This window comes from Panicum virgatum, chromosome 9N (genome assembly GCF_016808335.1).
Source record: "Panicum virgatum strain AP13 chromosome 9N, P.virgatum_v5, whole genome shotgun sequence".
Taxonomy (NCBI): domain Eukaryota; kingdom Viridiplantae; phylum Streptophyta; class Magnoliopsida; order Poales; family Poaceae; genus Panicum; species Panicum virgatum.
The window spans coordinates 78,058,387-78,080,476 of record NC_053153.1 but is presented as its reverse complement, the minus strand read 5'-3'; the positions used below and the strand labels follow the sequence as shown (position 1 = coordinate 78,080,476).

The window sequence follows — 22,090 nt, the reverse complement described above, 5'->3', positions numbered from 1 at the left end:
GCTTGAGTAGCCACAACCGCGCCGAACGGGGAGTCGAAGGGTGCGTTGCTCGTAGGTCTCCTCGTGGCCACACTTCTCGGTGTACTGGAGGGCCTCGTCGCTGCCGTATCTCGTGAACCGGCATGAGTTCACTATCGCCGCCATGAGGCTCTCCCGCTGCTCATCGCGGAGGTCGCCATGGGCTCGCTACAGCACCGGCACTTTCGGTTGATGTGGCGTCGGTGTTCTCGCCTTCTTGGCAGCTGCGTTGGTGCTACAACTCATGGCCTTCTTTCCACTCCTCTTCTGCATCTATTTGCTCTGGTCTGGCCTAACGATACCACTGGTGAGGTGTTCATATGCGGGCCTGAGAAAGCCAAGCAGTCCATAGAATGGAACCCGAAGAGCTATGGATTACTTCCTCCATGCCATTTTATTAGGCGCCATGAGGCTAAACACATATACCAAGAAGAAGTGGATGCATGCAAATTCTCTCCTTGCGCAATGCATGCAAAACCAAAGCCACCTAAAGTATGCATGCGGGCATGCAAAACAGATAGACACACATGCAAAATGGCCATTAGTCTTCTAAGCCACCTTAATGGCAACATAAAAACTACCTGGGGAAAGTAAACAAAAGAAAATGGGCAGGCACGCATGCAATGGACCAGTTTCTTATGAGGTGAGCACTAAAGAACTCAGTAATTGGATGTGCTAATAAATTTAGTGCCTCCACACTAATGATTCTCACATAAACTATTTCTTTTGCTGAGATATAGCGCAATGTTTCAATTAGTGACTGTAAGTGGGATGGAGGATGATGAATCACAGCGTATGGCCAGGATTTATCTATCTACTGAAGATCTAACGGTTGAAACAAAAAGAATGATGTGGCTTAATGTGGTTGCAGAGAAATCAAAGTAAATGACTCTTAGTGGGTTGCACTTATATAAGATATATAGATATGTAACAGACTTGCAACAAAGTTATACCACTCGGTTAACTTATCCCCAACTAAAACTCTTCTGAAGGAGATATTAAGTGGGTTCGAACTGAGTACTTCTGCAACAATTGCAATAAATGATTTTCGTATGAAATACATATTTTCGTATGAGGTCTTAGAAAATAAATGATGCATGCATTTCAATTATGAAAGCAAAAGGTATGGTGCAGCCTTGGGAGCTCAGTGCTCAGTTCATACAAGGTCCTAGAGGTGATCAACAGAATCTAGCTAGCTTGCCGTTTGGTCCGACGCCGCGCCCATACAGAATCTAGCTAACATGTGTGTGATACATGTTGGCTTCTTCGTTCCTCCACAACCTTCCAGCAAAATTCCTGCCTACACAAATCAAGAACTCTCCCATGAGTCCCTGTCATACAAAGCGTGGCATTGCGATTCCCCATCTTCTTGTGCAGAAATAATTAAAAAAAAGAAGAAGGAGAAAATGCAAGTAAATTACTAGATGAACGGTGCGGTAAGAGTCCCCATCGTTTCTCTTTTCACAGCATCCCCACCACCTGTTTGCTCTGTCTTTCACAGCCCCACGAGAAGAAAAGCTCTCTTTGCTGCAGGCAAGTTTCTTAAACGCTAAGCTTGGAATCAAAACAACTGGCTGGGCAGGCAAGGCCATGCGATGCGATGCAACCCGGCCAGCGCGTCGACGCAGTACGTGCATGCAAAGCAAAAGAAATCCTTTGCTTGGGAATAAAATCATGTACCAGCATGCCTGCATCGTCGCAGCAGGCCTTGGTTCTCAGAGAAATGAAGGCCAGCTTTTTTTTCTTCAGACGACTCTATGCGTCTTAACAGGGCCGTACCGGCAAATTCGAAGGCCCTGTGCGAAACTATGAACTGGACCCTAGTACCATGGTTGCACTTGCGAGTGCCCAGTGAAATATGGAAGGTGGAAGTGCAGACGTGACTTGTGTCGTGCCTGGCCAGCGGTTATAGTGGAAGCGAAAAAGATTGCACTGCGATCTGCAGATTTGATTGAAAGACAATGGTCAAGCCGCATATTTCCTCTTCTATGACATATTTGGGCTACAGTTTGCTTCATATTAGATCAAAATATAACTAAAACAAAATCTACTATGTAACTATACCTAGTATACTCATTATATTTTGGGGCCCCTAAAATTTAGGGGCCCTGTGCGGTCGCACGGCCCGCACGGGCCTAGATACGGCCCTGCGTCTTAATCTGCATTACTTCTGCCAACAACACAATTACACGACCATGTCTTAGAGGAGCTCTAGATTCTTTTCTCATCGTCTCACTGTCCATATGGCGGTTAAACAATGTTTTTCTGCAGGATTCAGGAGGTAGAGCTAGCTAGTCATGAACTCATCATAGCTCATGGTGAGATGCATGGCTAGAGGTGAGCAGGTTTGACTTGAACTAGAACATCGTGATCAAATTGCTAATTCAGGAGATGTACAATTACGATCTGTACTGTTCGTCATGCAAGATATATGTGGTGTGAAAGCGACGGCAGAGAAAGAAGCATCTTGTATATCAATCAGCCATAAGGCTGTGAAAGTACGCACCGACCTTGCCCGGGCGATAACAAGCTTCCCTCTGCCTGCTTCTCTCTCCTATCTTAATCGTGCATATAAGTCTATGAACTCTCTCTCTCTCTCTTAACAAGCTTCCCTCTGCCTGCTTCTCTCTCCTATCTTAATCGTGCATATAAGTCTATGAACTCTCTCTCTCTCTCTCTCTCTCTCTCTCTCTCTCTCTCTCTCTCTCTCTCTCTCTCCACCACACACAAACAAATAAACACACTACTCCTGAATCCACATGAACACTCAAGCTTGCTCTCGTCGATCTCTCTCACATATGGCAGTTGAGGGGAATGTTGTCTGGTCGGAGATCTAACACCGCGGATCCATGGAGCATCGCAGCATGGTGGATGGTTTCGGACCAGGCTTCATTCCCCCCAACTCAACTCTTCTCCCTTCTCCGAATCACCGAGGACGACGATGATCTTTTGTCAAGGACGACTCAACTCCCTACCAAGTACCAACAGATCCCATGGTCTGAACACTCCAACATGCACCACCACAATTCCTCAGTAAGACAGTAAGCTTTTCCTTGATCCTGTTCTATATAGAATTATCTCAGCTTGTTTGATGCTGACAGACTGTCATCACTGAATTCACTGGTCTGTTTAGTCGTTTGGCCTCTAATTTGCTAGTTCATACTTGCTCCAAGTTTGACGATTTTCCAAAGATAATTATTTTTCCGTTCTCTCTTTCTATTACCACATTGGCTTTTCAGGTTTTCAGAATTTATAATTGTAGTATAAGTCTAGGCCTAATGCCTGAAGTTTTTTGTTCTTTTTCTTTTCCATTTTGTCCTCTGGGAAGAGAGAGAGAGAGAGAGAGAGAAGAGAAGAGCATAATACCCAACGTAAAGCCTCTTTGTCACACATAATTACATAGAGACAGAAGCTTAATTATAGCAACATGCAAACTGAAGTAACAAGATCGCTGGTGTACTTCAATACAGTATATATATTTCTTGGTGAGAACTTTATATATATTACAAGGTGGGCGTGGGCAATGATGATCGCAAAGTTTAGCTGGGTTGGTGTCGTCCTCGTTACGAATCTTTCCGATCATGGAAAGATCGCTTCCAAGATTTTTCATGTGTGGCAACGGAAGCATCTCTGCAAATAAAGCCATGCCCGTTGCCGACACCATTTGGTGCGGCGGTGGAACCCAAGCACCTACTCAGTCACAAAAGCTCATCATTATTTACCTTCAACGTACTACGGGATTAGATTCTGGATCCGAATAACAAAACCTATATGCCTAAACTTAACATAAATTTCAGGTCATCATCAGGTGTCTTACTTGACACAATCTATCAGAAAAGAGCGTTCTAATCCCGAATAAACGTACACGTAATTTTCAGGTCATCATCACCATATCAGGATTCAGCTGTGTTACTTAACTTAAACCTTAGCTACACGATTATTTTGGGAAAATAGGCATTATTATGTCCAACGTTATGCATGTGTTCTTTTCCTTCAAGTAATAAATTCCTGTGTTTTTTTATGCGTTGCATCTAGACAGTTGTTTCTGACATTGACCTCAATCATGCATCAACTTCTTACATTCTAAATTCCCACTGTGAATTACAAGTGTCAGGGCATGCATTCCTACACTGCATTTCTCCTACTCATGCAGCATGCCAAAGAGCTCCTAACAAACCATCTGCGTAGTTCGATCGCAGGATTAGATAATGATGTGACGCACAGTAGCTTGTACTAGCTACATAATATAGCGTGTGGTGAAGTACTAGTCATACGATTGCGACTTGACAAGAACAGTGGGTATGATGGTAACAGTGCAAGGGAAAAGTGATGCCGGCCTTGATCCTGTTTTTCCGCTGAACTTTTGACTAGAGAAAATCCCACACTCCAGTGGACGATGAACTTATATTCCAAAGTTGAAAGCGATCGGATGCTCTAGCTTAAGAGGGAGAGAGAGTGAATTAGTCACTATTAAAATTTTAACTTATGGCTCCAACTAGTTTGCACAAAACTTAAATTAGATCAAGCTATCTAGATGTGCAACTACGGTTCACCTTAGTGTGAAACCCTCATCCCAAAAGAGTTTTGCAACCTATGGTCAATCCTAGCAAGATACTACACTAAGAAAGTAAAGGCACACAAATTGCAATATGAAATGCGGAAGCTTAAATGGATGGATGAGAGAAAGCGAACTCTCGTTACGAGAATTTATCCTTTGGTTCAGATTGCCATAAAGGTGCCCCTACATCCACGTTGTTGAAGCACTCACGAAGAGTATCGCTTCCCGGCAATCAAGTCTCTTCCGTGAACACAATCACGGTCACCTTGATCCCGATCTTCACTAAGGGAGATTGCCCACGAAGGATGGGTCTCCGTCCCCCGCACAAAGTCGTCGACGCCACTCCACACTAAGCCGGAGGATCGTTGACTTGCCGGCGAGCCACCAATTGCTCCAAGGGGCCGGCACACCGTAATACAAGTGTGGTTCGCTCTAGAACCAGCCACAAGGATCTCAACCTTGCTTGTTCACTCACTCAAGAGCTAATCTAGCACTCACACTTTACAAAGCTAGTGCTAAAACCTAAGGATATGATCAATGAGCTCTTGTATGGCTTGGAGGTGTTCTTGGGTGTGTGTGTATGATTTCTAGCAACTCCAGCAATCTTCAAATGGCCGGGGGAGCACAAATATATAGGCCTCCAAGTCGAACTAGTCGTTTGTAGCCGTTGGCAGAATTTTGCGTAGGCATCGGAACTTCCGGTGAAGAGGCGTCGGAACTTCCGGTCACTCACAGCAACTGAATTAGCCGTTAGCTTGCTGACACAGTTGCAGGGACTCCAGAGACCATCGGATGAACCGATGCTATGGGCGTCGGTTCAACCGGTCACAACAGCAACTGGACTAGCCGTTAGACTTCTCTCTTCTGCTGACGTCATTACACCGGTGCTATGCTCCGATGGACCACCGGTTCAACCGGTGCTGAAGACTTGGCTCCTGCGTGCTTGACATCGTCTCTGGAACATAGTACATCTAATGCACCGATGCCTAGCTTGACGCCGTCGGTTCAACCGGTGACTTGGCTATCTTGAATTGGTCTTCACTTGATCTCCATTTGGTGCTCAGATTTGCACCGATGCTAGGGCGTCGGAACTTCCGACAACCATCGGATGCACCGATGCTACATGCATCGGTTCTTCCGGTGCTCCTGTTTTCTGCAGAACTCATCCAATTCAACGTTTTTTAGTTCTTTCTTCGTATTTTGCTTTACATGGCTTTTTTACTTCACCCCTGAGATCTTGAAATGTTCACTTAATAAAATCATTAGTCTCATTGATTGCGTTGTCATACGATCACCAAAATCAATTGAAATGGCATAAATGTTGCTATGGTCGTTACAAAAGTACAGTACCATCATTTGATCATCGCGCAAATTCATGGGCACATGGATGGCATGCGGTGAAATTCACGGCTGCCTGATGGTAGGCGGGCGAGGCTCCTCCGTGGCATGTACCAGCCTCTTCCCGGCGATGTCCACCCCTCCAACAGCTCCAGCATGCGGCCAGTGACGCCGGCCGCCGTGAAAACCTCCGCCGGCTCGTAAGCTACCACGCCTTCCAAACAAGCCATGTTTCTCCAACGGCAGTACCGCACCATCTATCAGCACCCTCCCGGCCGCCGCCGCCTTCGTCGCCGACCAGCCCACCAGGAAGGACAGGACATACCTGTACCGGATGGCGTCGTCGATCGAGCGACCTCTTGCGCTGCGCTGGTTGACGACTTGGACCACGACGACCAGCCGAGGCTGCGGCTGCACCAGCTGCGAGAGAGGTAGACGGGCCCCCGCCCCTCCCGCGTGCTGACGTAGCAGCGCACTCACTCCGAGGGACAGCAACGACTGGAACGCGACGACCCTACCGAGCCAGTCGAGCAGCCAGTGGGACACGCCGGACGTCTGCCCCGGCCGCCCCCCGGGTCACCACCGTCCAGTACGCGTCGCCGGCCGGGCTTGGCGACGACGATGTTGGACACCTGGTCCCTTAGGCAGATCACGAGGGTGGGCGGGGAAGTGCAGTCGTTCAAGCCGGCGCCGTCGATCAATTTTGGGATGAGGGCCCAAGGATCCCGGTGTCGTCGAGAAGTGCGGGGGACAGAAAGCGCGCGGGCCCGTCGCGGGAGGAAGACGAAGAGGGTCGTCGCTCCCTGCAGTAATACGCAACGTCGATCTAAGCCGCATAGGTACAATCCAACGGCCGCGAGGGATCCCAGGGGTGGACGGTATTTCATTTACCGTCCACCCAGACGGCAAATGAAATACCGTCCGCCTCCAGTTCACGCCGGCCGGCGCCATTGCCGGCAGCCATGCCGTCCTGACCTCCACCGCCATATCTCCTAAGCCTAAGAGGGTGAGAGGCGTGTTCCGGACCGCCAGGGAGAACGCGGCGCCATCGCTGTGCTTCAAATCAAGGATGAGAGGAGGGCGCCGGCCGAAACCGTCGCGGCGCCGCGGTTCGGCTCGCCAGGCCGGGCGCCGTCGTCCGTGAGCTGCTGCACGTGCTGATGGATCGGAGCAACTCGCTCCGATGGAAGCGTTCAATGGCTATGGCGGCTCGTGCTACGCGCTGGCGCGGTCGGACGGCTGGACAGGGAGCTGGACTGCTGGAGCCGGACATGTGGCGCCGTGGCGGCAGAAGCGGGTCGTGAGTGGCGGCCTGGCGGGGGTGAGTCCTGGACGGACAACCTAGCAAGACCTGGAAAGCGCTGGCGCTGCGGCACCGCACGGCAGCATGGGCGCCACCGAGATCACCGCGGTGTGCTCCGAAGCCGGCACGTACGAGACGACTACGAGAGCGGAGCGCGGCAACAGGAGGTGCTTCTGCGTGCGTGGTCACGCGTGAGAGCTTGGGGAATCGCCGGCAAGCAACGTTACGAGCACGAGTAACGGGATGGAGCACGACGCCGAGGGAGGCTCCGGTGGCCAAGTTCAGGAGGCGGAGCTAGGGCGTGGGGTCCCGGGTGATGCTGAGACGGCCAGAGATCTCGCCGACGAGGTCAGGCATCAGGTTGGCCCAGTCCGTCCATTCCTGCTCAGCGCCGACGGCCACCGGATCGACGGCGTGCGACGTCCCAATCCCCAAGCGCACGGAGGATTCGGCAAGCAGGGGCCGCCGGCGCCACCACGCTTGTGTCATCATCCCGTCAGACCCAGCCAGGGAGACGCCCGGCGGCTTACGAATTACGACGCGTCGGAATTTGCTACGATCTTGGTGCTGGTTATATGGCCCAACGTGCAATGCTTCAAGTACAGATGCTTGCCCCGCGGCACTGCTCGGGCGACAGCCTGCTTAGGCATTTCTTGATCTCTAGTCCATTTCTGCTTTTTTTTCTCTAAGCAATCATACCTATATATACTCCTACTTAGTAGTAATAGACACATTCTGTTTACTTGCCTAGAAGATCACCCTGAGCAGGACAGGTGCGCATGAAATGAGTACTAATCCTATGCTGCTATGCACCTCGTACATGAAAATCATCTGAAGGGTTCAGCCTTTGGCGAAGAATGCCAGTCTCTGTACACGCCCCGCGAGCAAAGTTCCTGGTGCCTATCTCCGGTTCGGGCAGGCGTTGGCGAAGTGGGAAGGGTCGCCGCAGGTAAAGCAGCAGCCGGACACGGTGTCGCCCGTCGCTGAAACGAACATCCCACCGTCAGCGTTACGGCCTCTGCCCCTCCGGCCTCGGGCTTGGGCGCCTCCTCTCCGTCCTGCAGATGCAGACGCAGGCGCCTGCCTGCTGCTACCACGCCCGCGTCGGCCTCCCGGCATAGCGTTCTCCAGTTCGTCTTCCCATCTGCGTCAGGCAACTCATGCAAGTTAGGAATCAATCTTCCATGACATGGCAAACAGAGGCTACCAGCACGAAATAAAAGTTTTTCTTTTAAAAAAAACATGAGCCAACAGCTTAAACGTAAGATAAACGGTCCCACTCTCCTGTTCAAAATCCAAACAATTTGTTTACTACATATACAAGCAAGTTATGACACCCTTGTCGGACCACCTGCATAACTAATGATATACCACAGGCATAGCACGGAGTCGAGAACATCACATACTTAAAGAAGCCACAGCCAGGATCTTGACATTTATAGAATTTCCTCCCCCTGTTAGCATCTGTATTCGCGATCCGCAATATGCAAGGTTCTCCACATGAAGTGCACAGCACTTGACCTGCATCTGAACGCAACTTGAGATAAGGTAGCAGGCTAGCAGCTATGTATATCGTTGCAGAATAAGTAGCACAAATACTCAGATACCTGATGCATTACTTGGGTTTTGAGTATGGGTTGAACGGAAACCTTGAGAATGCATAACCGATGGGTTCTCATTATTAAGTTGGCCTACTGGACGGATATTAGTATGTAAATCCTGTCTTGGAGGCCCCTGCCTTGCACCATTCGGAGTCTGTCGTCCTCTTGCTGTGAAGTAATATGGTCGTAAAACTAAATTAATATTTTAGAACAGAAGTTACACCCATTCTTTTAGTAGCATAACGTGGAGACTGGAGACAGATGAGAATGATCAACAAACTAATTACATCTCATTTAGAGAAAAAAAAAGGAATATGAGCCCACGTATGAATCAGGGAGTAGGGACAAGCATCACAAACCTGGAGTTGCAGCCTGGCTACGACTTCCGAACCTACTTATCTCCATAAGCTCTTTGAGTATATCATCACATCCACCCACACAACCTATCAAACAAATGGCCATAAGCAGTTAAGCACACAGATAGAGTTGACAAGTTGATTGTCTAAGTTTACGTCAGTGCTCCCAAATAGAACTGCGCAGCATAGAAAAACACAATTCTATGCGGGCTATGCATTTAGGAGTTAGGTTTACCTAGGTGATCAACATCAAAATTTGGTGGAATATCCCTCCGACGGAACTTAAATTGAATCTTGTAAACAGGACCTGCAAATGTGAGTTGGCATACCATTTAATGGAAATGGCAAACGAACAAAATTAAACAAAAACCAACACAAGTCAAGCTCCTAGTGCTATGTCACAAATGGAACTCTAAAGATGACCTGGTGTGCAGATAGGACAAACTTGATTAGTTACAGACGCTTCTGAAATAAATCCTGGGAGCCATACCACATTTCTACACTGAAAATTCAATGAGTATTAATATCAAAATTATTACTGAAGTTCACATATTTGTATCATTGATTGTAATTCTGCATGCCATTTTCCATCATGATAAGGTAATTTACTTGTATCAAAAGACCATGTTACTCACTTGCGGATAACTTCGGCACCCAACCATAAATTCACCAGTCTGAGAGAGAGAGAGAGAGAGAGAAAGCAAAGCACAGGAATGAATAAGGGTGATAGCCAATTTCTCTAGAAAAACAAATAAAGAAAGAGTCATAGGGAGACAACTTACCTGCCTTTGCTTCAGCACCATTTCAGATTCGTGGCATGCAGCACATGGCCTCACAGCCTCTACTGGATTTTGTGTCTCATTTATAGGCCTACTAGACCTACAAAAGGAAAAGGAAAAGGCAAATTCAAGCTAAGAGGCCATAGAAGTAAAAAAGGATGATGTTAGTGTCCAAAATCAAACACCTTGCAAAGAATGTCCCCATTGCATCAAGGAGCTTCGCTTTGTTCACCCTTGCCTGCATTGAACCAACGACCATCATGCAATCAAATTACTGTATATACATTCAGACTAACTGTAGCTAAATAAAGTAGTGACAACAGAGTTGCTTTTCTTCATTTCTTGTTTTGTCATGGTTTTAATATGACAATATTTGGATAGGTATCATGGAACACAAGAAATTCACAACTTACATCAAGAAAGCAAGCCTTCATCTGCTGCAAACAACTCTCAAGTACTTCTGATTTACTCTTTGTACCTATGCTTACTGATTTCATATCAGCTTCCATCATTGATCTTAAATAAGGCTTCCAAAGCTCATACCTAAAACAAAGTGTTTCAGCCAGCATTAAGCAACCATATGTCATCGTATCAGAATCAGATTCAATAAGTGCAGCGATTCTAGAATCAACTCACCCCATTTCATCATAACCCATCACCAATGCCTCACCCTGCATTTTGCCCATGAATCAGAGGTTTGTTTCATTAGAGAAACGGAGGTATGTTTCAAGAAGATAAACGCACTCAAAAGTTGGCCACATTACTCATTATCAAGGTAACTGAAAGAATTAAACTATAATAAATCGTAGAAAAGCTAATCTCGTTGTCAACCAGGCCCAAAGCCCACTGTTAGTTTCAAATTTGATACTAAATTTGCTTATCAGGAATGAGAGATATCTGAAGTCTGAAGCTAAATAAACAAGAAAAGGAAAAAGGCAGAAGAAATGTCATTGATGATTAGCATGAACTGGATTAGAACATCCAAGTGCAGCATGAAAAGTATGCATCTCTTACATAAGCGAAATGTAAAAGTTTGCTTTCAGACATCAAATAACAATAACCCCATGATGGTAAGAGTACTTTCCACACAAAATCAGTGGATTTAACAAAGCAACACCTGCATCTAGATATATGGACAATATGCAGAGTATTCTAGTCAAATCAGAATTTAGATGAGTATTTGTTCTTTTTAAGAAACAAACAAGTGGAAACATATAATTGAAAGAAAAACAAGATCAGATAGGATAGTTACATGACATCTGCATGCAAATGTATAATAGGCTATCAAAGGGGATACATACAAGATTCGTTGGGGAGAAACGTGTGTTTTCATCTTTGGTTGCATAACAACGGTCAAGCAACTTCTTTATGTGATCATGCATGGTTGCATCAGTACCAATTCCTGCCTGGAAATAGAATCGAAAAGGGTCAAATTTGCATGATTTAAAATTCTAGATAGGTAGATTCAGTAAGTGGCACAATCCAGCAATTCTGGATTTGTAGTTATTGCCTCAGAAAAAGAATATATCATAGGTTGAAAGAAGGAATTTTTTTTGTACTTTATCCATGCAGCTAAGAAGGTCAGCTTCAGCAAGAAGAGGGGGCGGCCGAGTCACTCCAGAATCAAGTGTTAAAGTTGTCGGAACAAACTGCATGATTTTAAGTTGATAGTTCACGTCAGTTTTGTATTTGATTAATAGGATTCGAATGTTGGAGAGCATCGCCATTCTCTAAATCAAATCAATCAACTAGTTGTGATCAACAAATATTGAGCGACTCCATAAATATTGCAATGAAATGTACAGTGCTGCATGTATCACATGTTTACATAAACATCATCAATAATATGAATGTACCACCATATTTTTAGTTCAAACTACAAATTTATCCGCGGTGTTTAATCTGCTTTTGTTTATCTTTGCAGGATAAACAACTTGACCAAAACAATTTAGAGTATGAAATATGATTACATCAAACCTGCTGTCCAATGTTGTACGTTGGAAGTAATGTTCCACCCCATGAGTCAAAGCGATAAACATCCAAATAATTTTTCTACAGAAGAAGAAAGCATCTCTTTTAAAAGACAGAAAAAATAAACAGATCCAGGTGAAGCAGATAATGGAAGGATCTTATTATCAATAGGAATTGTGGTCATAAAACAGAAAAAAAATGGTGCCTGCTGAGGATCCTTGAATACAAGGGTTTCTCCTCTATCAACAGATGACTGATTTACTAATGGACTTGCTCAATACAAATTACGGAGTACTAGCAAAAATCAGGAAGCAACAGTCATTATCACACATTTATAACTGAAATACTGAGTCCATTCAAACATATCATGTACAATTTAAACCAGCACGATTGCCATAACTAAAATTTGACCCTTTTTCTTTCCACAGCAGATTATTATGGTAAAAGCTGTGCTCATGTATGTTCATATGACGGGACTTTCAAAAATAAAACTAAAAGTACAACTATTTTTCGGTGGATAAAACTAACAAGAGAAAACGCATGTTAGTTGTCACATTCACATTTTATACAAATTCCCCCTTTTTCTTTCCGTGTTCAATAAATACTAGAGTAGTTTTGTGTATGAACATTGGCAAAAACCTATTCTTTGAGAGGTTTAGCAGCTTCATGCCCACAGAAACAACTACTCCGTTCAAGAAAAAAAAAGAAACAACTAATCAGGCCTTAGAGGCAGCTTCACATTAACAAAATCTGCTGATGTTACATCTCTGTACAAATTAGCCCTGTTAGTCCTTGCTGATTCCATATTTTAACCCAATTTTACTCTATAAGTGTACCAGACAATGGCAGAGATAATTTCAAATAGAACCCTAGAACATGCAGCACAAGAGAAACTGATTACATATGGCTGCTTGAAGTATTGATGGTATTGGTAGTCGATTGAAGGGAAGCAACAAAAGAAGAACATAGGAAAACAGGATGCTCACAGCAAGTACAACACGCCCTGATGCAGTGAACTGTTCACCGGCTATGTCAATTTCAACAGTTGTTTCAGCTCCAACAGCTGGTTGAGAGCAGCATGCAAGGAAATGGCGAACAACAAGCTCATATAATTTCTGGACACCAAAAAATAAGATATACAAAACTTTATTAGACTTGTATAGGAACCTCTGTAAAGAACACTTAAAAACGAATTTGATCTCTCAGCAAGACTGTCTCTCAGCTGTTCAGTAGCACTACATACATTGTGGTCTGGGCTCCAGTTACTTTCACCTCTTGAAAATTTGGTTGGATGAATAGGAGGATGTGCCTTGTCATCATGACCACCATTGCTGGGATTTCTCCAAAGTCTTTCTTCAGGAGTTAGAAGTCGGTGAGCATATGCTCCCCATACTGGATGCTCCACTTGTTCACGTACAATTGCCTATAGGTCAATGGGAGCCAAATATTTTTAAAAGGTGAAAAGATAAAGCAAGGATGGGCATACCTTCAAGAAAAATTAAATAAATAAGAGTGAGTAATGGTGTGACCACTGTAAGAGCCGAGTATGACACAGAATGTTTAGAGTGCATTTTTACATTTTTCTCGGTGCGATTTCGTCATGACATGCCTATTAATCCATGGACATAATGCAATGAAGATCAATAAGAGTGTACATTCCCATCAATGGAAACAACCTATAGGAAACATGTTGTGGATACATGAAAACCAATTAACTAAGTACATGTTTTTTGTCATTTTCAAATAAACTAGTATTGGCATATTGTTAACTACATCAGTTGTCTGGCAGAATTATAGGCTTAAATAAAAAAATGTAACCAAATTCAAAATCATCAGGAAAGCAAAAGGAAGAATGTTAAAACAAATCACAGGAGTAAAATCCTATACTGACATGAAGATCAGTGTTTGGAGAGAAGTTATCAGTTTCTGTCCTTGGATAACTGATGAATCCTGCTTGATAAAGTTCTTCAGCCACCTGGAATTGAAAGGGAGGAGACCAGCAAATAAAACAACCAAATAATCAAGCTACCAAGGTATGCCCATTATTAGGTATTGGAACTGGCAAGGAAAAATAAACCAATAAGATGAGATTTTCGAGACCTTCATTGTGTGCTCTGAACTCATTCTGAAGTACCTAGAAGCACGTTTTTGAAGCTCCAAAGTACTTAGTGGATATGGGGGGTATTTTAACTTTTCTTGATTCCTAACATTTTGAACCTGCAGTGAACAAAGATCTATTGTTAAAAATGGTACTCTTGGTTCATGATTATTTGAGTTTTTAACTGCTGATATTAACAGAAAGATAAGAACGCGCTTACTGTTGCCATCGGTTCTTCCACACACATTTCATAGAGTACAACAGCACATGGGTAATCAAACAAATGGCCACGTCTACCAAGAACAAGAAAATGTCACATGACTTCAAGAATGAAAATATCAGAAGAACTTAAGGGCATCTTACATCCAACCAAAAGATGCAGTGCCTTCATCTGAAGTATGAGTACAATTTATTGTCCAGAACTCCTCAGGTTCATGAGCTTGAATCTCCCAGAAACGCTCAACAATGAAACCTAGGGTTGGAAACTGCAATGAAAAGAAACTTTAGATAAATAAAGAATGAGCATACATGTAGTAGCTTTAATGAAGTACCTGACAAGGACCATAGCTCAGAACTAAATTCCTGCCATCCCCAGTGACATCAATTACAAATGCATCTTTTAACAGCATTGTTTGAAACCTTGTGAAGGAGGCACCAATGCGAAGGTCAATTTCCTGCACAAAGTTTCTTACTTATCTGAGCTTGAAAATAACAATGAATAGAAAAGTGCTCATCTTGACACAAATAACATAGGCGGAGAAAATATACTAGCAAATCTGCAGCTTTAGATCTTTTATCGTCAGTATTGGAGGAAACATGCAGCAAAAGTTCATCATGGAGTTCAATCAGATTGCCAGAGCATTGTAAATTGGTTGATAGTTGAAAGTGTAGGTCAAGTACATGAGATATGACTAGCAATATTTAAAGTTAGTGCGATAATTAAAGTTAGTGCAAACTCGAGTCACCTGTCTTGCATCCACAGCATCTGCAAAGAGTTTGTTGGATCTGCCAAGACGTTGCACAGATTCATGTATTTCCCTGCAGTTTCATTATTTTTTTTAGACAAAGCAATAGGGCATGAGTATGAGTTATGACATCATAGGGAAAAAGAACAACCATAGAAACCAATACCTGTCAATCAAAGCTGAGAAACGAGCCCTCCAAATGTTAAGATGACTGTTAGCACCTGTGCAAACCTCGATCACTTCATATGCTATGTTCTCACCCTCTCTATCACAATCAAGCCATAGCACCAGCCACTGGCACCTCCTAGCTTCTTCTTCCAGAGTTTGTTTTATAGCCTGCTTGTCCTGCATTTTGGAGAAACAAATTCATGAATATAACTCAAGTGTAAATAAACCAAAAGGTTACACTAACATCATGACATGCCACGGTTCATATCTATGAAGAAAATAATCTCAATATGTGCACAACATGACAGCCAAAGACAGGCAAATTAAACATGCCGATAAACCTGTGCTTGCGTGAACAAATTTATCCAAGCAGTAAGAGAGGAGAAGATTACAAATTTACAAGAAAGAAGTAAAAAACGACAGATTGTGTCATCATGAAGAAGACCAAGCATTCTGTTAGCATCCAGTCCACAGCCAGCTATATTAAGGTGGCTGACTATGCCCTGAACTACATGATTGGTGTGAATCATTTGGTGTCTAGTTGTGTCTATCCTTTTTAGCTTTTTATACTTATATTTATCTGCATGCAATGCAATTGTTCCTCTCAAAAAAATGCAGTTCTTCTGAGTTATGAGCATATAATTATAGCTAAAACCCTGCAAGGTCCGTATGTAAAATGATTGCATCAAAAAACATCACTCTGTGTAACCTGTTTAAACAAAGGCCTGAGGACTGACTCTACCAAATGGGCTGATCTGCAGTTTCATGCAACTATCATGCTATGCCTGCAGTCAAACTTTAGCATTTCGTGTTCCTCTACTAATGGGATAACGACTCCAAATATCGGAGCTCATTTAGTGCACCAGTCACACGATACTGTACACAGCAAAACACCAAGCACGCTGTTGGATGGAGTTCACTGTTCACACCTCAGCAAATGCACGAATGTGAAGCACAACATGACAACAAAATACTGCGGATGCCAAAGACTGTAAGACACCACCACAACCGCTAGGAGCCCACGCACCAACTAATCAAACCCGAACCGCCCTAAGCAGGCCATAGCGACGCGCCCACCAGCTGTTTGGCGAAATTGCACGCGCGGGACGCAGAGAGCGAGCGGCATACCTGGGGCACGGACTTGCGGACGGGGGTGTGGAAGAGGTCGGCGGGGTCGCAGGAGTGCCAGCGGCGGAACCGGTCTTCGAATTCGAGCTCCATGAGGTGGCCGGTGACGGAGGTGACGAGCATGCGGCAGACTTGACCGTGGATGGCGTAGTTGAACTCGAAGACGCGGTTGTACTGGGACCGCCCCGCCCGCGACTGCATCGACCCGCGCGACAGGATCTGCGCCACGGCCTTCGCCACCGACGGCTTCTCCGCCACGTTCAGCACGCGGATCGCGCCGCCGCCGCCGCCGGGCTGCATCGCGAGAGCCGAGAGGGGGTCGAGCGGTGCGGCGGGGGGTTGGGTTGGGGAACAGCCGAACGGGCGGGAGGTTTGAAATTTCCAGTTTGGCGAAGCGGGTTCTTTTTTTTTTCTCTTTTTTTTAGAGAAAAACAAAGCGGTTTCTAGGTGTTTCCTTTTCTTAAAGAAAATGGACTGGGCTGTGAAGCTTAACGGGCCCATCTCGATAGTTAAGTTTTTGGGCTTCATGTGGCCTTCTCAAAAAGCGCGTCGTCCCAAAAAAGGAAAAACAGAAAAAAGAATTCTGCGTGGTTTCTCAACGTCGTCAAAGGTGTGTGTGCATCGAAGCAGCACTGATCTTGCCTGTGAGTCTCTGAACCAGGCAAAAGCTCAAATCACGAATGTGTAATCCACATCAACTAAAAGGCACCCTCGTAACCGCGGTCTGCGGATACGATTTCATAACGAATCTGCGACGAAATCAGGAATTTGACATTTACAGTACCTTGCGAGACACGCATCGGGGATGGAAGACTGAAAATCTAGTGCAATTTTTTTATGGAAAAAATCTTGCAAAAAAAAAACTTAATAGCGTCACAAACAGTAAGTATTGATCTTATCTTACTTCAGAAATACAACTGTGGAAGTTTGTTCCTTCTGTGAGCTCGTTCCGGCGAGTCGACGGCTCTTGCAGCGGTCAACCTTTGCTAATATTCCACATGCCAGAACTGTTGAACGCGTCGAAACCGTGAGCCTCAAGGAAACCAAACGCGGAGTGTTAAGCACATGCTCCTATATAGCCTTACCAACCGTGAGCTTCGAAGCTCACTTTTGATACTACAAAACTTCAGAAGATACCAGAATGTCGTCTATGTTGTACCAAAGAAAACAAGCACTGCCTTTGATTCTTATTCTCATCCTAGTCCTGAGCGCACAAGCCACCACCATCGCTGCATTCCGGGTTCTGAGAGAGAAATCAAGGCCACAAGCAGGAGGATCGGCGTCCTTGACATCATCAATGCCTGGTGCATCGGGCTGCACATTTGATCCCAATAATCCTGGAGGAAGATGCCCACACCCATGAAGATTTCTTCAAGGCATGTACAGTTTTGATACAATGTTCTTTTATTCATTTTTTCCCATTCAATGTTCTTTTGGCTGCTCTTCTGGAGCTCAGACTGAAGGGAGCGGACATATTTAGTACCCCAGCCAATTTTCTATCTTTTCTGTGCAGCGGTTTTTGCTTAGCCTGCATGTAAACAATGGTGTAAGCTTGTACATATGACATCTTGTACATACTGTGTTCATTGTTCCTGTTAATATGACCGATCAAACATACTGACATCTCTTTTTGCATGGTTAGCTCTTCTTACAATCACTGGTTTCAGATGACATCCTCCAGATTTTAAATTTTAAAAGGATTATAGTTTTTCTTACCCAATCAAAGAGGTCTGTTTTTTATGATCATACCTAGCAGTGCAAATAATCACAAATTAAATTTAATGACGTTGCCCTGCTGGTCACAATTTCATGAGCAAGAGGGTGTTGATGTTTGCACTAAAAGAAACATTTTTCAATGAAGATTGTCAGGCAGAGCAATGTCCTGAGGTATATGGTCAGTAGGTAACAAATAAGCCTAGCACTAGATTTTTATTTTTTATTTTTTTTATTTTTGGGAGGGGGGCACTGATTTCTTTTTATCCTGAACTTTTTGTTTTTCTGACCCATCGATCCTTTATATTCCCAACAAAAGGTTCAGTGCAAACAAGCAGCGCCATAACCAAGTAATATGTTTCTTATTTCTAAAAACCTTACCATATAGTGGAATCTGTAGACCATTGTTGCAGCTCGGGCATTACCTACTTGGCTACTTTGTGTCGTATCTGTCTCTCTCACCAAGACCAAGTAATGAAGTTCCAGTGCTTTCCCATTTCTCTGGATCTGCTCCTGAACAGGAAGTAACTCATTGAAGCGTACATGTGAGTTTAGCAACCACAAAAACAGATGGTTTAAAAAATGCCACTAACTGATAACATACTATTCAACAGATACACAAAGGCTTTGTCAAAATAAACTCCTGGTAAGATGATTCTGGAAGTATTTCTAATAAGCAAATTAAAGCACTTGGACCTAGCTGAGTTTGTAAAAGGTAGAATATATGTGGAGGGAACATTTCTGCTGGGACAGAAGAGTCCCTGAGAGTTTAAGAAGATTTTCTAAAATTCTTCTGTCCAACATTTCTGGACCTTGGTGAACAAACCACTCCCACAATACAAAGTTCCCATGGGAGAGAACTTCAATAGTAATAACTTCCTGAGACAATTATCGGGGTTGGGGTAGTATATGATAGTGCCAAGTCACAAACCAGGTAGAAGGGTGAAATACTAAAAAAGGCCAAAAAGAAAAATAATATTAATTTGCACCGCTAATGTCACTTGTACTTGTACATCTAACAAGTTTCTTTCTTGATCTGGTAAAGGACACGATTTGTCATGTCGTAAAAAGGTAAGTATACCAGGCATCATTTTTCATTGTTGATTCCACTATGACCGTAAGCATTAGGGCTAAATGCAAAACTAGTTGTTGTTTCAAGGCTCAATGCTAAGACGTCTCATACTCACCCTCAACACCTCATCAAATTCACAGTAGACACTGGCAAGAGTACAGTACCATTACCAGTACTTCTCAGAATTTATCATCAGGAGCAAATCCTCTATGGATCATTTCATCATGAAGCTGAAATGCTTCCTTCGAGTTGCCAGCTGCAACATGTCCATTTATCATAGACATGTATGTATATCTATCAGGTTCAATTCCTCTAGCACCCATTTTCTTAAAAACCCAACCGGCTTCTTGCACATTGCCATGTTCAGAATACCCGTTTATTAGCATATTATATGTGACAACATCTGGCTGTACCATTTCCTTCTCCATTATCTTAAACACATTGAAAGCTTCGCCCATATTTTCTTCTTTAATATAACCATGGATCAAGGTGTTGAAAGTAACTAAATCTGGCAGTATGTTGTCTTGCCTCATTTTTTGCAAGAACTGCTGCCCCTTTCTTACATTACCTGACCGGCAATAACCCTTGATAATGGAATTGTAGGTCATGATGTTTGGTACAATGCCTTTATTAACCATTTCATCCAAAAAACTGAATGCTGCTTCAACTTGTCCCTTCTCACAGTGGCTGTCTATCAAGATGCTGTAGGTAACATGATTGGGGAAGATTTCTCTAGCATGCATATCATCCCATAGCTCATTAGCTTTGGCCAGATCACCTTTTCTGCACATCCCATCAATAAGACTATTGTATGTCACAACATCTGGCCTCAAGCGCTGCTGCAACAATGTGTCAAACAATTGCAATGCTTTCTCTATATTACCCTCCCTACAATATCCGTGAATCAAAGTTGTGAAAGTGCATAAATCTGGTGTAATCCCTCTCTCCTTCATCTCATTCAAAAGCTCCTCAGCATCAAGCAACCTGTGGTGCTTACAAAGCCCACTCAACAGGGTATTGTAAGTTACCACATCTGGTAGACATCCACATCCAACCATCTCATCCCTAACTCTCAGAGCCTCAGACATTGACCCAGACCTACAAAACCCACCTATGACCATTGTGTAAATCACACCATCAGGAACCAAACCGAAAACCCTCATTTCCCGCAAGTATTCTGCTGCACGATCCATCTTCCCCCTTCTTGAGAACAATCCAACCAAGCAGCTAAAGCTGACCATATCTGGTGTAACACCATGCTGTCGCATCTCCTTGTAAAACTTCACTGCCTCCTCAACCTCCCCAACTCTGCAAAATCCCCCAATCAAAATATTGAAACTCCGAATGTCAGCTGCAACACCACACTGATTCATTGCTCTGAACACCTCCCTTGCTTTATCCAACCTCCTATGTGTGCACAGACCCTTCAACACTGAATTGTATGTCACGATGCCAGGCTTCAGCCCCTTATTAGCCATCGAATCGACCAATGCCATTGCTGCATCCACATCTCCGGCACGAAACCTGGCATCAATCATCACATTATGTGTAACCACATCCGGAAATACGCATCTCTTCTCCATCTCGAAGATGACGGTGTCAACCTTATCGAACTCTAAGGTTTTACAGTAGTTGTGGACCATGATGTTAAGCGTGTAGGCGTTTACCTCGGAGTTGGACGAGAGGACGAGGCGGTAGGCCTCCGCGGTGAGGTGAGGCCACCCGGCCCGCGAGAGTGCGGCGAGGAGGGCGTTGGATGCGGAGGCCGGGATGGGGACGCGGTGGTCGAGGAGGAGGCGGAAGGCCTCAAAGGCCTCCCGGGGCTTGCGGGACTGGGTGTAGGTGCGGATGAGGAGGTCGAAGACCTGCGTCTGTGGGGTGGTGGGGGAGGATGAGGCGAGGAGGGAGGACACGATATCGTGGCGGGAGGCTCCGCGGCGGCGGGACATGCGCAGGAGGAGGGACTGGCACTCGGAGGCGCGGCCGGCGGCGGCGGCGGCCGTAGCGGCTGCAGCCAGGGCGGCCGTTGAGGGTCTCGCGCCGATTCCTCCGAGTTCGATGGCGAGAGTTCCAGCCGACCGCTTGGTGGCAGCGGTGGCCGTGGGAAGGCGAGGGAGACGACGGGGGAACGCCATTAGCGACGGCGATCGGCGATCGGCGAGCGGCGGTGGACTCGGGTGTGCTTTGCTTTGCGCTTTGGAGTGGCTGGAAAATAAGAAATGCGGTAAACCATAAAGCCGTGTTCGACTCAGGTTAACGTAATCAGCCACCACGAATACGCAAAGGCCATGGATACGCGGCTTCGATATTTCGTTCGATATTCGATCCACCAGGCCACCAGGGCACCAGGTCGCATCCGTACTCGAGTCGGAGACCTTCGCCGAATGCAAGCCGGAGAGCTTGGCGAATCCGAGTCGGTCTGCTGCACCAGACGAGCGGCGCCTTCAAATCAGAGCACAGCTTTGGCAAGCTCGTACATCGCCTCACAGCACGCACGTCCTTGCCGCGGTACGGTGCTTGCGTACTCGTCGTCGAGGCAGCAGGACGACGATGACGGTCTCTAGCTCAGCTCCGGGGGCCGGCTCGCCGGCGGCGATGATTTCCGGTGCTCCTGCAGCTGCAGCACACCCGCAGGCCGGGAGACCACCGCCAGCCCCCACGGCGCCTCCGCTACCCGTGCCGCGGTTCCAGTACGCGGGGGTGAGGCCGATCCCCGGCGGCGGGTGGGCGGCGCACGTCCTGGTGGACCCGGAGCGCCAGGCGTACCGCACCGTGGGCCCGTTCCCGGACGCGCACGCGGCGGCGCTGGCGCACGACCGCGTGGCGATCGCGTTCCTCGGCGACCGCGCGCGCGCCAACTTCCGGCTGGCGTTCCACCCCATGGAGCAGCGGTTCCTGCGGCTGTGCCGGACGCGGGACGGCGAGATCGACGTGTGCACGCTGGTGGCGGACGGCACCTACGAGGCCCGGTACGCGACGTTCCTGCGGGCGGTGCTGGGGCTGGAGCTCTGGGGCGAGTACC

At 45.6% G+C, this 22,090-nt stretch overlaps 2 protein-coding genes and 1 long non-coding RNA gene across 9 annotated transcripts; 1 reads left to right on the top strand and 2 right to left on the bottom strand.

Annotated features, from left to right (window-relative positions):
* Positions 1-2,214: 2,214 nt before the first annotated feature.
* On the top strand, positions 2,215-11,751 carry LOC120689635. The gene is made up of 2 exons (XR_005681371.1): positions 2,215-3,051; positions 10,335-11,751. It is a non-coding gene; the product is annotated as an uncharacterized LOC120689635 (long non-coding RNA).
* Positions 7,822-16,635, bottom strand: LOC120689633 (DNA topoisomerase 3-alpha-like). Of its 4 annotated transcripts, none has more exons than XM_039971995.1 (24): positions 16,284-16,583; positions 15,154-15,332; positions 14,988-15,060; positions 14,574-14,696; positions 14,386-14,507; positions 14,243-14,315; positions 14,025-14,141; positions 13,816-13,899; positions 13,168-13,347; positions 12,911-13,039; positions 11,931-12,005; positions 11,513-11,602; positions 11,255-11,359; positions 10,590-10,624; positions 10,367-10,496; positions 10,139-10,191; positions 9,957-10,053; positions 9,810-9,848; positions 9,598-9,676; positions 9,410-9,481; positions 9,178-9,261; positions 8,825-8,986; positions 8,624-8,744; positions 7,822-8,361 (listed from the first exon to the last, which is right to left on the bottom strand). In XM_039971995.1, the coding sequence occupies exons 1-24, from the start codon at positions 16,581-16,583 to the stop codon at positions 8,118-8,120; spliced, it is 2,766 nt and encodes a 921-aa protein (XP_039827929.1). In that variant the 3' UTR covers positions 7,822-8,117. The 4 variants fall into 4 exon arrangements, with proteins under 4 accessions (XP_039827929.1, XP_039827930.1, XP_039827931.1 ...); XM_039971996.1 differs by having other exon boundaries at positions 8,624-8,738; XM_039971997.1 differs by lacking the exon at positions 9,810-9,848 and having other exon boundaries at positions 16,284-16,635.
* Positions 16,636-17,091: 456 nt separating this feature from the next.
* LOC120689632 (pentatricopeptide repeat-containing protein At5g01110-like) lies at positions 17,092-21,258 on the bottom strand. 4 transcript variants are annotated; one of them, XM_039971993.1, is made up of 3 exons: positions 19,239-21,258; positions 18,378-18,509; positions 17,092-17,811 (listed from the first exon to the last, which is right to left on the bottom strand). In XM_039971993.1, the coding sequence occupies exon 1, from the start codon at positions 21,201-21,203 to the stop codon at positions 19,248-19,250; it is 1,956 nt and encodes a 651-aa protein (XP_039827927.1). In that variant the 5' UTR covers positions 21,204-21,258; the 3' UTR covers positions 17,092-17,811; positions 18,378-18,509; positions 19,239-19,247. The 4 variants fall into 4 exon arrangements, with proteins under 4 accessions (XP_039827927.1, XP_039827928.1, XP_039827926.1 ...); XM_039971994.1 differs by having other exon boundaries at positions 18,378-18,503; XM_039971992.1 differs by having other exon boundaries at positions 18,378-18,503; positions 19,184-21,257.
* Between the last annotated feature and the right edge of the window lie 832 nt (positions 21,259-22,090).